Below are 16,888 nucleotides of genomic sequence, written 5' to 3' on the forward strand. Positions count from 1 at the left end.
GGTGTTTGCCTGTGTAGAAGAAACTGGTGGCCCTTCCTCAAGCTCCATAGCCGCCCCCAGCGCTGCTGGTACCTGACACTTCATGAGCATGTTGAAGAACTCATCCCCTGGCTCCTGGGCATCTCCCTCCACACGCAGGTGCCCCAGGTTGTTGTGTGTTATCCGGAGGCCTGGCAGGTTGCCCACGTTGGCACGCTGGTCATCCAGCCGTCTGCTCTGGGAGCTGGCAATGAGATCAAAGAACTCCTCCGTCTGCGGAGACGCCATTAGCGAGGACTGTGCTGTTAGCAGGGAGAGGAGAACAACCCAGGGTCACTGCCTTCGCAGCTCTGCCTGTTCATGCCTAAGCAGCAGCTCTGCTTTCAGCGATAAACCCAAGTCCTTCTCATTGCCAAAATGCTATTCAACCAAGCAGGCTGTAGCTGAGCCTTACACCCTGCCCCGAGGGATAACAGCTCTCCATACAGCCTGTCTTCCTGGCAGCTGAGCTGGGGTGGGGGGCATGGCACACACTGTGACCAAGGGCATCTTCTTCCACCCTGCAAGGGGAAGGAGGGCTGCTCTCTACCTGGCAGAGCCTTGTGAGAGCCACAGGCAGAGGAATGTGAAGGTCCTCAGAGGGAAACAATCCCAATGCTGGCAACACCAGAGAGCAGAGGAGAACCTAGCATGAAAGCAGCAAAGTGTTACAGGGAACAGACCGCGCTGCAAACTGAGCCCCAGCTTGCAACCACTCCTAGTCCTTCCTGCAGGCCAGTGCTGTGGCCTGACTTGGCTCCAGGTGCTACCGATCTACAGCAGCTGCCTCCCATGCAGGCCTAGAGCTGCATCTCCGGAGTTGTCCTGCACAAGCGGTGAGCAGGAACCGCTGCCGGGAGCTTGCTTACACGCAGGTCCCGGCCCAGCTGGCCAAACCCTAGCGCGGCACTGCTCTGCCTTCCAAAGGGCAAGCAGAACCGCTCCGGCTCAGCAGAGCTGCAGTTCCCAAGGGCCGCGCGTGCTGCCTCCAGCGCGTTCCCTGTGCCATCAAGCTTCTCTTTGATCGAACACTTCCAATTTTATAGGGCTAGGCTGTCAAAACACCAGTACACACTGCTGTCATCCTCCTCACAAGCCTTTGCTGTACCCACAAATCCACTGGGCAGCAAAGGGCGAAAGTAAGTGCGTGCCTTAATAGGGTAAAGAGCAGAAACATCACACATAAATCTCCTGCTTTTTGCGCTCCCAAGCCAGGCTCACTGCCAGGCTACTTACTGCACTTCACGCAGCTCCTACAGGAACCCAAAGGTGCCACCTCAGCCTAGGCTATCTAGAAGATCCGCTGCCCCCAACATTTACTGCTGCCTGTGAGAAATCACTGTTGTTTCTAACACAACTACAGGCAGCTTCTGCTGCTAGTTCCACTTTGGTTTCCACCTAGAGCCAAGAGACGTTGCTGTGCTAGGGCCAGCCCGCACCTGGCTCAGGGCTCAGGGCTGGGCAGGGCCAGGAGGCGGCAATTACGGATACCAGCGATTGCAGGTGAGCGCAGAGTCCCCAGACCCTCCTGTGGGGCTTGGTGAGAGACGCCCCGTGCGACCCACGCGGCTGGGTGTAACTACGGGCCAGGTAATCAGCAAAGCAAGGGCCTGGCGAGGCCGCTCATCAGGCAGCACCTCCGAGTCCCCCAGAAACCGCGGCCTTTCGGGGCCAGCTCAAACAGAAGAGGTGCCAAGGCGAGGGCTGCAGACCCGGTGGCTGTCACGCGCTGCAGGACGTGCGTCACGCAGGACGCGTTAGGAAAACACTCCTGGGGCCTGGTTCTTCTCAGCTGTCGCGGAGAAGAGCCAGCCCGGGCTTGGCCTGCCGGGGGAGGCTGGTGGCGGGGTGGGTTTCAGGCTCTATAAGTCCTCGGTGGGAACAGCTCGTGCACCCGCTGTCCCAGCCCTTTCTCAAGGGTCGGGAAGAGAGCTGGCGGAGCCGCCGGGCCAGCACGCAGTCAACGGGGAAGAGCCTGTGGGCTCCTCCGCGCCGCTGCTTGGGAGGGAGGCATTCCCCAACAGCAGGCAGCGCGCTCCCGCCAGGGCAGGCGAAACAACCCCCAAGAAAACCAGCCCGATCGCTTTTACTGTCTCAGCGAAAGCCAAGCGTTTAAGCGGAGCGTGCCCTGAGTTTCGTGACACGACGTGCTCTTCCCAGAGCCCCTGCTTGCAGAGATGCAGAATTGCCTAAAACTCCTCCAGCTCGCAGAGTAACACGTCCAAAACACGCCTCAGCTAAACAGAACTTAAGCCTACTTGCACCTTCTTTAGAAAGCTTAGTATTTTAAAATCACTCCCCTAAATTACACAGCAGTAAAGCCACACACACTTCTCTATCAGAAATGCATATTAAAAAACCCCCCAAAAAACAAAAAGATGCTTGTTTCCATTCTATTTTTAGGGCAGACAAGCCGCCCAGGTCGCAGCCAGCCTGCGTTCCTTGCGACACCGCCTGCCCTTCTCGGCACAGTTCTGCTCCAGCCGCTGCTTCAGCCCCTGGCGCTGGCAGCGAGTTCACTAAGCTGTTTTGCTCTGCAGCTCTTGCAGTTGCATTCAGAGGGATTTGTCAGGTGTTTTCTTTTGTCTGCACTTCGTGTTTTCTTTTTTTTTTTTTTTTGGAAACTGATAAACAAATTTATCAGTTTAAATAAAAGGTTTTGAGTCCTTTTGGCCGGCGCTTAAGCATCAGGAGGGACTTGCATATTTTAGTGCTTCTTTTCAACTTGGCTTAAACAAAGGACCTCAACAGAGTTTCATTAAAAAAAAGACACGAAACTGAAGTGCAAACGCAGACCTGGGCTGCCTCTCCGATCCGATCTGGTTGTCAGACAGCTTCCTCAATTTATCCCTTCCTTTGAGCGAGCTGTCGGTGCACTCTGAGCTGCCTACCGTTTATCCATTCTTCTGGCTTCTCCCTGTTTTTATATAGCACCTTTCACCGCAACATCCAAGAACCATACAAGATCCAGAAGTTTTTACTCTGTGGTAACGCTACGTGAAAAAGCAATGACGCTTTAACCTGCTTGTGACACTCAGCCCAGCCCAGCTCTCCGCCTGCCCCAGGTCTAGAGGCTCTTACAAGGCTCCTCAGCCATGACCATCGGCCCCTTCCACCTGGAGATGCTGGCAGGGCCAAAGTGCTGGTGCCAACCTCAGCATTCAGAAGTCAGGACTTCCAAAAGATACATAATGAAAAAATCTACCTATATTTTGCATTTCTCTTGCCAGTTTATTCTCCAAGCCTTAGTTCACGTTCTCTAGCCTTTCCCTCAGCAACTCTTAGAGTATTACTTATCTTTCTTCTGTAAATAATGATGGAGATTCCCACAGAATCATTAGGTTCAGGGAGCTGCGGCTTGGGGAAAACAGGACAACACGACTCGCAATTAAACCATGACAGCTGGCAACACCACAGGAGCAGCATCACCCCCTAGTAACAGCAACTTAAAACACATCAGCACTTACATATTCGTTCTTCCAGGGCAGGGACTGGCGTGGCAGCTGCCTCCGCAGCCTCCGCCGGGCATTCCTCCAGCGGGCAGCGCTGATCATCCATCCGGTTGCTCTGGAACTTGCTCAGCAGGTCAAAGAAGCATTCCTCGTCCGAAGGGGTCCGGTTGATTTTCTGGAAAGACAGTAAAACACGGAGGAGTCAAGAGCCCCAAACAACTGCCTGTGTCCGACCCCTCGGGCTTGCGCTGCGCTGGTCTGCTGGGGGCCGGGATGGCGGCGGTGCGGCGCCCGTGGCTCGTCGCAGCCCGGAGCCTGCCGGGGGTCACTGCTATTTGGTTCGGAGCCTGGCTCCACCCCGGAGCGGGATAGGGCAGAGCCGCTGGGAGGCTGCTCCAGCTCGCACCAGCGAGGCATCGCCGAGGGCCCGTCCCGCTGGAGACCCCGCTGCACGCGCGCCCCGGAGGGCGGTTTTGCCCTTGGAAGACGCATCCCTTTGCCCTCGATCCAGCGCTGCTTTATCACGGCGTCGCCCCGGGCCCCTCCGTGCTCCTCTCCGCGACCCGGGCGAGGCGAAACGCCTCCCGAAGGGAGCCCCAGCCCCGCCGGGGACCGCGGGCTCGGCGAGAGGGGCACGGCGCAGACCCGCGGCCCCGCCAGCAGCCCCTGGGTCGCCCCGGAGGCTCCGGAGCTGCTGGGCCAGCCGAGGCGGCGGGGGGACAACAGCCGGCGAGCGCCGAGGCAAGGGGAACGGCACGGACGCACCGTCCCGTGCCCAGCCGCGGCTCAGCCTCCCTCTCCAGGCAGCTAAATTTAACCTCCGCAGGCCACTGTGCCTCGTGCCGCCGGCGCTTCCTTCCTCTGCCTCCCTGTCTGTACAACACCACCCGCGGCAACGACCCGCAGGCTGCAAATGCCGCTAAATTATAGGAAATTATAGGAGCTCTTCAGGAAAAGCGCTCTCGCGCAGGAGCCCCAAATGAGCACCCTGCGCGCGGCAGCGATATATTTAAGCCGCTGGGCAGCCGCTTGCAAGCGCGGTGCCAAGGCGCCCGGCGCCGGCAGCCCGCCCCGAGTGGCACGTGCTCCTCGCGGGCGGGCTGTAGAATTACACAGTGATAAGGGAGGCACCTGCCAGTCTCCCGAAGAGCCCCCGAGCGCCAAGCCGGTGCCCTCACCCAGGTGCCAGCGGAGCAACCACGACAAACGGGCCGAAAAATTGCAAAACTGGGTTTGCCCCCGCAAAGCTCCTGTGCGGCACTGAGGAAAGGCGCTGGGCTGCGGAGAGGGGCCGGGGCTGCGGGTCAAGGGCGCCCTGGTGCCGTCCCCAGCGCCGTGCTCATCTCGGGGGGCAACTCAGTGCGGGGGGGGGGGGACACGGGGACAGACAAACGGACTCATGCCAACGGGTTAAAGCCACAAGTTGGATTCAGTGAACGAACGGGAACAATTTTCCCGTATGCTAAGCGAAGCAGATGAGACGCGCTCAGCTTCTATTTAGGGCAGCGTCAAAATTAGCAGCGGGCCAGAGCGCAACGCGAGCGATGCGGGAGCTGCTCGGGGAGGGAAAAGCCCCTCTCGCCTTTCCCACCTTCTGGTCCGCGGCCGGGCCACCTGGTTCCCCCCGGCAAATCAAACCTTCCTGGGGTTTAACCCGAGGCAGAGCTGCGCGCCGGGCCGGGATCGCGCCCTCTCCCCGGGCAAAGTTTTGCTCCCGTTTCCCGCGAGTGACGTTCCCGCCCCGGCGCTGGCTGCCGCTCAGAGCGCCGAGCCAGCGGGCTAGCAGAGCGCTGCGGGCCGGGCTCGCCGCCGGGGACCGGCCTCCCCAGCCGGGGGCAGCCGGGCTTCCGCGCCGTTTGCCCGGGGCCGTCGGCAGGACGCTGGGTTTAACCCGCCGGGTTGGATGCGGCACGCGTAAGACGCGGCGGAGGCGTTGCAAACACCGTGCAAAGCAGCGGCAGGGGGCTGCAGCCCGGCGAGCCCCTCCGCCCCGGCGGGCCCCCGCGGCTCCTCGCCCAGCCCGGGCGCGGGGCCGCACTCGGCGGGGAAATCCCTCGAAAGGGGCCTCTGCCGAGGGGCAGCCTGGAGCAGCCCTGGGTCAGGGGAAAGCCTGAGGAGACGGACCCGCCTCAGCCATCTTCACTTCGGTTCAGGAAAGCCGTTAAACAAATGTAGCAGGTTTAATTGCAACAGCTAAATCGCCTCCCACGCCGCTGCCGGCAAGCAGCCCGTGGGGTCTCGGCCCTCGGCCACTGCCGCCTGCTGGGGTCTCCCCGCAGGCAGGGGCTGCTCTTCGACACGCTTCCGAGCCGCGTCCCGGGATCAGCCGATACCACGCTAGCTATTTCTCTATTTATCACGGAAAACCCAAACCAAGCACGCAAGCAAACCTCCAAAGTTTACCCTGGGATTTGAGTTCAGCTTTTTTGGCGGGGGCAGAATTGCCGAAGAAAAGACGAGCTGAGGATGGTGCTTCCCCGGGAGCGCCGGTCCGGCGGCGCGGGAAGCGGCCGGGGAGCCCCCGCGGCGCGCAGCGGCACCGGCCTCCGCTCCGCGGCCGCGCTGCGCGCACCTCTCCCCTCTCCCCCCGCGGCGGCGACGGTCTCAATAATAAAAAGTTCAGACCGAGGATGTTCCTGCAAACTTTCCAGAGCAGCTGCTTTCCGAGGCGCACGCGGAGCCCCGGCCGAGGACGTCTCCCTGCTCCATCACTGCATCTCCCTCCTCCTCCTCCTCCTCCTCCTCGCCCCCCCCCCCAGAGCCGGCCTTTGCTTTCAGAGCACGAGGGGGAAACGCGAGAGGAGCGGAGCCGTACTTACCGCCGCCAGCAGGCAGCTCTTCCCCGAGCTCCGGCTTTCCCGCAGCCGCCAGCAGCTCTCCCCAGCTCGCTGCCGCGACGTGCGGGGGGCGAGAGCGCAGCTGGCCCCGCGATGCCGCGCGAGGCGGCAGCCCGGCCCCGGGCGGCACGGCACGGCTCAGCTCGGCACGGCACGGCGATGCCCGCACGCGAGCGGAGGGGGGGCTCAGCCCCTCCGCGCCTCGCTGCCACGAGCCCAGCGCCGCGAGATGAGGCTCTTAAACGCACGGCGGAGCTATGTGAATATTTAGCTTTCCTTCCACCTCCTCCCCTCCTACCCACCACGCACACTTCACCTTAAAAATAGACCGGGATCAATTTTGCCGAACTCCAGCTGCACGCAGGCTCGGCGAGCGCGCCGCGCGCAGGCAGGCGCAGCACCAGCACCCGGACCAAAGCACCAGCGCGCCCCAGGGCCGCTTTCGGCTCCCGACAGCCGCGTCTCTTGTTATTAGGTAGCCGATGTTTTGCCCCATTGCAAAAGCCAGAGGGGGGCTCAGGAGCTTCCCCCGGGGCCGCACGTCGCGCCAGAGCAGCCGAAGGGCGATTGCTCTGCGTCCGCCTTGCCGCGGACGGCAAGGGGCGAGTGCGAATCCTCCCCTAAAACCACGCTGCCCACTGGGGCACTCACCTGCTAAACCGCAATTTAGCCTGTGATTTCATCTCCAAACCTATTGCAGCAACCAAGAAGAAGGGGCCAGGACGGGGAAGGGCTGCGGCAGAGCTGGCACCGCCGGCGCGGCGGCCCGAAGCCGGCCGAGGCGAACCAGCCGGAACGGAGCCCGTGTCCCGCACCCGAATAGTGGGGTGCACTTGGGATGGCTATAAAAAAATGCAGAAGGCAGGAAAAATGCAACCCCAGAGCCCCCACGCAAGAGATGGGGTGTTTGGAGCAGAAACAGAAAGCGACTTTTTGCATCGGGGTATAGGATGGAGCAAACGGGAGCAAGTGGGAAGTCTGGGATCTGCAAAGGCACAACCACCTGCAGCTTGAGCCCCCTGCCCCGCCTCAGGAAGGGGTGAGTGCACACTCGAGTGTGCACTCGGGGAGGCCAAACGCGCTCACGGTGCAGCAAACACAGGACGCACACCCCGCTCTTCCCTCGCAGGATGAAATTATCACCCTTAACTTGGACTGTTCGCAAGTGTGTATTTTTTTTTTCCCCCTTTAAACAACTCGCCCACTCATCCCTATAAACGCGGGTGCTGAAAGCTGGCTCTGTTGTCGAGATCTCAAATAACTCTAGTATTATTGTTTCAAACAAAACCAAAATACCTCACCCACGCTCCCCCTTTCCCGGGCAGCCCGCTGCTCGGCGCCGTGGCTGCGGGGCACCTTCGCGGGCGCCCGCCCGAAGCCTCTCCGACGCCTTCGCTGCCTGCCGGGCCGATCCAGCAGCCCACTCCCGCTTAGCCACGTCGGGGCAACGATCCCGTTAATTCTGGCGCTGCACTTTTCCCCCTGAAACCACAGCTCCGGGAGCCAGCGACAGAGACCCGGGTGTCCGCGGCATGGGAATTACCTGGGGCTGCTCTTTGGGAGGCACCATGTTAGTCAGGGTATTCGAACAGCCCTTAAATAGCTACAGCAACGTTCTGCAGTTAACGAAGCATTTTTCCACGTGGGTTTTGAGAGCGTTCACCACACCAAGGTTAGGTTTCGCTGTCACTAGCCGGCAGGCAGAGGAACACAGGCCTAGACGGAGCCCCCATAGCTTGAGTTACTAACCGAGGACACGAAGCCGAAGCGCTACCACCCCAAGCAGGTCTCTCCAGCCCCTGGAGGACGACGGGCAGCTCCAGAGGGCAATTCTGCCGGCAGACAGCGCGGATCACTTAAACGCCGGAAACGGGAGAGAACTGGTAGTACCTGCTCAAAACAGGTCGCGTTACAGACAGCTGCCCGCGGGCCGAGCTCCAGCGGCGCCGGGCTCCCCGCTGCCCGGGCTGCCCTGCCTGGCCGCACGCACCGCGACACACGGCCTCGCAGCACAGCAGAACGATTCGGCTGAAACCTGTTGCAGCGATCGACTTTGCAACTGGAGCGGGCGGAACTAGGACCACGCTCACGCTCAGCCGCTGAGTCTCAGCTGAGCAGGAGCAATTTGTTAAACCCAGATAACCGCGTTGCTTTAAACAGCATAACCCATATTCTCGATTAATTAGCACAAGGTTAATATATAGAGCTCAACTCGCACTCACCTACTCTGCTCACTAGACCACACAACCTCCCTGCTTCCAGGCCTACCGGCGAGCGGGTGGTGACAGCGCGGAGAGGTGCCAGTAAGCGCCTGCCGCGGAAGGACCCGCTTCTCCCGGCGATGGAAATTCTCCAGCGCTCCGCAGGCAGCAGCTATGCCCCCTCCGTGCCGTACGCTGCGCCCGGCTCATCTGAAACTGGAGCCTCCCTGCAAATTTGCTTTGAAAACGCTTTGCAAAAAAAAAAAGTTTTCTTGTCTCTGGATTTCCCAAACTGTGCTGCTTGCTTGAAATGTGCTTTTATTTAGATGCTTCTTGCTCTTAGCGCAGTGCTGTATTAAAACTTCTGAACGGATGCAGCACCTTTACCAGCGGGGACACTGGTAGGGTGAAGTTAGCTGGTGGATCTACCCACACACCCACAACACACGTCTAAACTCCACGTAAGCATGTTTCGTTGCAAACACCCAAGCTTTAATTATTATTTACACATATTCCAGTAACGCCTAGAAGGCCCCGCGCAGGATCAAGGCTGGGTGACGCAAGGCACCCCACGAGACACGGGACCCCTGCGCTGCCGGAGGCTACGGGATGCTGGGGCTGCGAGCAGGCCCTTTACAACTTCAGCGATGGGCAGAGGGGTCGAGCGCTTACGCAAAATCATACGTAAACCCAGAAGCAGCTTCTCCCATCAGCAAAAAGCAGCTCTTGCTCTGGCAGATGCTCTTCAAGAAGGGCAAAATGAAACTACACCGCGTTTAGGGGAGGCAAAGTCAGGAAGGCTGATTCGCTCCGCATGATGGTACCCAGAGAGTATGGGGTGCAAATAGCTTCAGACTCAGGCAAAAACCCTGGGGGGACTTTGCTGCACCTCCAACGGCCTCGCTCACTGCCGACCTGCAGCGCAGGCTGCGCCGCTCGGCAGGCGCCGGTTCCCCTCCTCTCGCGCGCAACGATCACTGCAAGGAACCATAACTTTCTCCGTGGCCCAGATACCAAGCTCCGGCATGGAAAAGTTGGATGCACGGGGTTGTTTGGGGCCTTACCCTAGTTTCGAGTCTCCGCAAGCAGCTCGGCGGCAGCCCCTGCGCACGCAGCGGCGGACCGGGCTCAGCCCTCCGCACGCCCCGGGCCGCGGCCCCCCGGGGCCGAGGGCGCCGCACAGGGAACGGGAAGGGCCGGGGGCTCTGAAAACCCATTATTTAGCTCTTTTTTTCTTTTAGATTAATTGGTGTTAATTGCCTTTGGGAGGCTTGAAAATAGCACTGCTAATGGGAAACGTGGATGCAGGCTGGAGGTGAGGCGTGAACAGCAGCTCGACATTTCTGCGTTAACCCCACACTCGGGTTTCCTCCTGCTGCCGAAACCTCCGCTCGCCCCTAGGCCGGCCTAAACCCCAAAGAGGGGACCGCCACTGCACGGGGACCGTAAGCAGGGGGTTAGAGAACGGCACACGAACAGGGGAGGCTGCCACATACCGCCTGGGTCATTAAACCTTCCTGCCTGGTGGCACCGACCAAAGCACCGCTGGGGACGGGCTGCGCCGGGGAGCAGGATGCTCCAGGGAAGGACGCAGACAGGACGTGCTGCTGCAGGAGGTCTCCGATTTGCCAAATTCTGGGAAATAGCAGATTAAAGCCAAATTAGCCCCAGGGATGCTCTGTATTTACATGTTCTGGGCCAGACTCCGCTGCTGCAGCCCTGTCCAGCAGCTGGCAACAACCGTTATCAGAGATCAGGTACAGGACAAAACTGGTCCGACTGTACAGTCCGACTCCCACGCTGCTACACTGAGGTCCTTAAATGTCACCCAGTAACTGTATTAATAGGAACGCATTGCCTGGGTTTTAAATGCACTTTCTATAAAGACCTATGAGAAACACAAGCTGCTGGCACAGGGAAGATACGTACGCAGAGACGTCCGGCAGCAGGAAGGTACGTCTCCCGCGAGCACGAAGCGCCTTCTCAGCCTCAGACCCCACCAGGGTCCCCTGGCATTTGCCCACGTACTGGATCCCCTCTGGTCCCAGCCAGGAGCGCAGCTGCAGCTCTGCCAGGGCCAAGCTAAACACAGTGCAGCCAGGCTACCTCTCGTGCAGCACAGAAGATGCTCGTGCAAGAAAACCAAACGAGATTCCCAATAACTGGAGGCCTATGTCATCTGGAGTCAACACAGCTCCAGTGATTTAAGCAGAGTTCTGCTTATTTACAACCCAAGAGGACCCGGGCTAGGATTTTTTTAAGCTCTTATGGCATGTGCAGTTTATTAAATGTGAGAGTCCAGAACTGCGAATATTCAAAGTGCCCCAGGCACGGCAAAGACCCTAGAAATGAGTGAAGAGTTCCAGATTTTGAGAGAAGTCAAACATTTGGAGTTTTATTGTTCTGGGTCTGGCTTCAATTCATCACTTTTTTCTTTTTCTTTTTTTTTTTTTTTTAGTATTGTTCTCTTTAAAGCAACAGTTTCTAGGAAATAGCGAGTGCAACATCTCTTTTACTGTCGCATACCACATGACGGGTGACAATTTGCCGGGAGAAAAGGCTGCGCAAAGGGGAGGGCAGACCTTAATTATGGCTTCAAAGCACCAATAACTGAAAATCCAGCTACAGTGAGTCAGCTGGAAAGAGAATGTGTTTGCTATGTTGGTTACTCACCCCAGCCTAGACCACTGCACAAGCCACCCTGCAGACTTCCTGCTGTAGCCCTCGACAAGGACCAGCTGGGGACCTTTTGTCTCCTTGCTAGACCAGGTCCCTCAAGAGAGAGACCTTTCCGTACAGCTCCTAGCTCCACACCAGGCTTCCACACGTAGCTGGTTATGCTGGAATAGAGGGTCCCAGACCTGCTTTCCTACCATCCCCTGATCCTGAGCCCAGGAGATCTGAGAAGCATCCCAACTGTGGGTACCGTATCGACACCAGCGAAGGTTGGATAGCCGCCTTGCATCTAGGGGAGCCGGGATGATCTGTCTCCAGGTGCGTTTGAAGCACATGCACAGACTTGTTTTAATCCTGTCTCCTATCTTCTCTTTACAGTGCACAGCTTTGATTCACAACCTGACCTCAGCTTGGGAGGAGTAGCAACAGGAGACAGGCAAAGTGGGAAGAAGCAAAAAGAGGGTGTCCCAGCAACAAGAATATCCTTAAGACTGGAAGATAAGGGATTGAGCTTTATCTCTGGGACCTCGAGTGCTGAAGCGGATGACAAGGCTCTGGACTGGCACCAAGGCAGCAATGCCTCCACCTTGCTCGTGCTCAGCACAGAGCATGGCCGGGCACCGCCGGGGGGCTGTGATCAGCCCTGAGTGAGCTGTTCTCAACCCGTCACCTGGATAAAGGATGCGATCGCTCTGCGGCCCACGCAGATATCACCTGCCCTGCCAACATCAGTCCCGCATGGTGCGTAGGAGTTGCTATCTGCCTCTCTGAAGTGGTGACGGTCTCTTTTCTGCTTAGCTTTTGCCCTCCGTGCTGTCTGCAGCACGTGGAGGAGAGAAGAGCGACCCTTGTCCCAGGCTGCACAGTGCATCGCGCAGGGATCATTTCTCCTGCTTCTGCACCGAGGAGGGTCAGATATTCTTGAGGACCCAGAGGTCACAACTTGGCCCTTTTCTGGGCTTAAATTAAGAAATGGAAAACCTATTCACAGCACCTTCAGGGGCCTCACAGCAGAGCAGCTGCTTTCCCAAAACTAAGCTAGCATCAACTGAGAGTCTCCTCGGCACCGAAAAGCCCATCACGCTGGGCAGTTACCCTCAAGAGTCGGCTGGTTAGAGCAGCCAGCGCCTGCTTCCTTCCTTGAAGCAAAAGCTGCGGGTGGAAGGGAGGATTTGTGCTTCTCAGATCCAGCCAGGCTGTTGTCCACGTGGCACCTGAGGCATCTTTGGCCATTTCCAGGGCTCCCATTTCTGGGCTCTGCTTGCCCCCCACCCAGGTAGCCAAGGCAGACAGCAGAAAAGAGCCTTGGGCTGGCTACACACCGATGGCAGAGCAGCAGCAGAGCGCAGGGAATCGCGCGCAGCGCTCTGAAGACAGCTGCTCTCTCCCTAAGCAAATCTCAAGCGACAGCGGAGCCTGAGCGGCGGGGGCCATCCGCCACGAGCCGGGGGCTGCCGGGGCAGGCGAGCGCACAACGGAGCCCCTGCGCTCCGGAGCACGGAGACGGCAGCCCCCCGCAGCGCCCCGGAGCTGCCCACGAGGAAGGTTCAAGCCCCCGACACGACCCTCGGCAGCAGCAAAGCAGCACGAGGCCCGGCTCTGCTGTGCCTCTCTCTCTCTCTGTCACATACTCTCATTGGATAATTGCAGATAAAATCAAGGCAAATCCCAATTTTAGTGCCATTATAATACAGAGAGGGGGAATTCATTATCTGGCAGCTGTTAATATTTAAGAAACTGATAATTTACCTTGGAGGCAATGAATGCAGCAGAGGCAGCACAAGCCAGAAAATGCTGCTGCCTCCCCACCCCCCACAACCTTCGTGCAGTTATTTTGAAGAGATTTTCTACCTTTTTATTTTTCCTCCCTCCCAAGCTAGCATTGAAGTTTCAGCAAGTATCAGGGCTCTGCACCGCAAAACACACAAGTGTCTTGACTCTGGCTCTGCTCTGTGCCTCCCCTCTAAATTTGGGAGCGTGGCTTTCACTCCTCTCCCAGCTCGTGCAGCATCTGTGCAACCAGCCCACCCGAAAAGGGAAAGGGGAGCTAAAGGAGAGAGGAAAGTGCCTAGTGCTTTACGAGAAGCTCATACACGTGTACGGAAAGAAAGGTCAGACAGCTAAAGACAACTCTGGGGAGGCAACCAGATCACTGTCCACTTCTCTGAACAGCCTGAACCTCTGAAGGAGTCTCCAGATATCTGCCAGACTCAAGCTCTCCAAGAACCTTTCCAGGGCATCCTGCCTCTGGCTAGGAAACATCTCACAGGTCAGCGTCTGCACGAGGCACTGAAGGACCCACAAACTCAACAGCAGGATAAAGCATTACAAGACTTAGCCACACGTCCGTGTTTACCTGCACAACCCCCAAAAGAGCGACCCCAGCACAGCAGCCCCGAGGTGCCACAGGAGCAGTCTAAGCCTCAGGAGCAGCCACCTTCCCCAGCCCCCTCCGGCTCAGCGCACGTTCGCATCCCAAGTCTGCCCATTGCCAACGGCAGGGTTATGCAGCTCAGCAAAACGCAGAGGCTACGCAGCCAGCGGGCCGTGGGGTGAGGGGGGCCGCGCGTGCAGTTGGTGCCCTTGCGCTGAGGTAGTTCCTGCCTCACCCCTCATGTGCAAGCTCTGGGGGGACTGCAAGTGTTAGTTTAATCTTCTCCCAAATGGTACGAGATAATCGGGCAAAAGATGCTTGGGGGTCAGGGTGCAAGTGCCCACAGGCTGTGGTTGCCTTGCATCCAGCACTCAGCCTTACAAATTCTCCCTTCTCTCCTTCATCTGACCAATTTGACATCATGGGGGATGGATGGGGGCACCTGACATCTCAACACTGCCTAGGTGACACATCAGTCAGCAGAGGCAGGCAGGACCTGTCTGCCCAGCTCTGCCACTGCCACCACACTGCCCCCAACTCTGTCCCTGCCCAGGTGACTCCAGGAACTGGGCTCTTGTAGAGGCCAAGTGAGGGTCAACCAAGAGCATCTGCTCTGTGCCTTGTTCATGCAACCCAACAAGCCACTAGTAAATCATGAGAGATGAGACCATTACAAGGGCTCTGGTAACCTGCCTTCAGGGGGTATAATCTACAAAATTTTCCCTTCTTTTATGGTTGTTTTTCACTGTAATCATAAAAAAAAGCCTTAAGAAAACATTTGTCATGGGGAATGTTTGGAGACACAGAATGTTTGAAAATTGTTCAGTGTCTAAACAGAGCAGCGACCCATCTCTGCAAGTCTTCATTGCATTCAAACAAGGCTCCTCTATCTCTTGCCTACAAGTGGGCTCTGCTGAGGGCAGGGTAAAGGGCGGGTTTCAAGAGCGAGGAAGTGCTCCCACAGCTACTGCACTCCACCGGGAAGAGGTGCGTCCAGACCAACAGGACCGTTCCCAGAGCACCGACCCCCGTGAAGGGGAGAAGGGTGGGCTTGATCTTTACCCCTCTTCATGCTTTTTGCTCCAGCTGACAGGCCATGACCCAACAAAGTGCTTTAGCCCTTGAACTTGGGCATGTGCACCATCCCATTGACTTCAGAGACTAACTGCATGGGCCAGAACAACAGGCACCACTTCCCAACCGCCTCCCCAGCAGTTCCTCCAGGAATACATAGCCTTTTGCTTTCTGCTTTCCATGGGCCCTCTCTTTTTCTTCCACAGGAGTAGAAAGCTCTAAAGCATCCATGTCAGCTCGACACCGTGTGTTATTCTCCTCTACAAAAAAAGAGCACATCCAGCAAGAGGTGACCTCCCGCAACCTCTCATTTCCTCTGCCGGAGCCCTTCAGCCCCAGACACAAGCCCTGCTGCCGGGGCGAGCTGGCGTGGGCTCAGCCGCAACCTGCCCTGACGCGCAGCCAGCAGGCGAGCCCCCCCAGCTGCCGTCCTGGCGAGGACGGAAATTACTCGGGGGATAAGGCTCCCGGCAGGAATCCAGGACACGTGGCTTCAGCACCCGTTTCTAACACTGCTAAGATCACCGAGGTGCTTGGCCGCCTTCTCCCTTGGTGCAGGAAGGGGCCTGGGGTGAGGCTCTGCTCACCGCTGCAGTGCCAGCCTTGGACACCCGCAGATCATGGACGCTTCAGGGCACAACTGCAGGGGTCTGCGAGAGGACAACCTTGCAGATCTGTGGTCCTGCCATATTTCTAAAGCACTGGAGAAAGCCCATTCATCTGATAACCCTCTGCAAAATGCAGCGGTGAATCAGCCCGTCAAGAGCTGAAGCCTTATAGCCTGCTGCACAGAGGAGGAGGAGGTGGAGGAGAGGGGTGAAACCTATGACCAAGCCTTTGATGCCTGTGTTTCATGTGGTACAAAACCTTCCGCTTTGATGTGACTTTAAAAAGCGAAAGCTCAGCAGGAGCGTGGCGCACGCATCCCAGGGAGCGCTTGCATCCAGCCCATCTCGACCGCAGGCACGGGGAGCGAGCTCCGACACGGGTCCTTTTGCTCAGGAGTCTGTTACTGATACAACACGTGACCCAACACGTCTCGCCCCCACCAGCTGGATCTGAATCTTCCCCATCTCCCCAGGCTCGTGCAGCTCCTCTTGCTCCGCGACCGCCAGCCTCCGCTAGGCAATTACCTGCCTTCGGAAAGCCCCGGCAGCCGGGCCACGCGAGCGACAGCAAAGCCCGTCTCTCTGCTCCACAAGCTAAGCAACACTCCTGCAGGGAGCTCTCCGCCGCAGAGCCACAGCGGAAAGGCTCGCGCCCCGCGTAGGGTCCCGGCCCTCTCTCCCTGCATCTGGGCCATGGCTTCGCCTATCTAGCCCAGCATCTCCACGGCTTTGGCAACACCTAGGCCCTGCTCCCAGAGCCCGAGTGAGCTCCCAGCAGGGCCGGGCTCCTCGCCATCCCCCAGCTCCCTGCCTCCCCTCCCCTCGCCCGCCTCCTCCCTGGGGAGTTTCCCGGCAGCTTGGTAATTAGCATCATCGTCGCCAATGCTAATAACAGCACAGCTCCTTCCATCCACCGCTCAAAGAGCTTTGCAGCCGTCACCACACCTCCGCAACCTCCGCGGGGTAGGAGGCAGGCAGCGTTACCCCATCGTACAGATGGGGAGGACAGAGGTAGGCACGGCAGCAAAGCCCTTCTGGAAGGAAGCCAGCGCTTGCACTGACAGTAAGACTATCCAGAGACTAAGTCACTCGTCTTGGAGGCCTGCGATCAGGTTCTCTCGCTGGCCATCCCTGTGCCCAGCCTCAGGTCCACTCTAAAAATGTCCGGCAGCTCTTTCCTGCTGCAGGAGAGCATCACCCAGGACCGTGCGGACAGTTTCCAAGCTCGTGCCTTTTGGAAGGGCCAGTAGGGATTTTAACATCCCAGAGAAGCACCTTAGAGCAACCATTAGAGCTCACCTCTAATTAAGGACCTGCTGTTCACTGATGGATTAGAGAGGATTTTGTCTTCAAGCTCCCACAAAATAAGAAATCTGGGGGGAATCTTGCCTAAGCAGCCTGATCAGAGCCAGCTTTGGCGGCGAGCAGGAAGAGCCTGCCTGTGCAGGGTCCAGCCGGGAGCAGCAGCCTCTCTCCCCATCTTGGGTGGCACCTGCTACATTCAGTTCCCTTTGAGAGGGACAAAAGGAGAGCGTGCACGAAGGGCTCGCTTCGCTCCTGGCAAGTACCCTCAAGATGACATCGACTTTCTTTGTCCTGAGGTCTGGCCTACACTACAAAGGCAGTAACTGTCAGCAGAAATATGAAA

The 16,888-nt window shown here is 58.1% G+C and overlaps 1 protein-coding gene across 3 annotated transcripts in view; it reads right to left on the reverse strand.

Annotated features, from left to right (window-relative positions):
• Window positions 1-16,888, reverse strand: part of GPSM1 (G protein signaling modulator 1) — a 71,652-nt gene that overhangs the window by 2,632 nt on the left and 52,132 nt on the right. For all 3 annotated transcript variants that reach the window (XM_062590655.1, XM_062590654.1, XM_062590653.1), the window contains 2 exons: window positions 3,486-3,645; window positions 73-281 (listed from right to left, as the gene is read on the reverse strand). In XM_062590655.1, coding sequence (XP_062446639.1) covers window positions 73-281; window positions 3,486-3,645 — 369 coding nt within the window. The remainder of the gene's footprint in view (window positions 1-72; window positions 282-3,485; window positions 3,646-16,888) is intronic.

The sequence above is a fragment of the Rhea pennata genome, chromosome 18 (assembly GCF_028389875.1).
Source record: "Rhea pennata isolate bPtePen1 chromosome 18, bPtePen1.pri, whole genome shotgun sequence".
NCBI classification, from domain to species: Eukaryota; Metazoa; Chordata; class Aves; order Rheiformes; family Rheidae; genus Rhea; species Rhea pennata.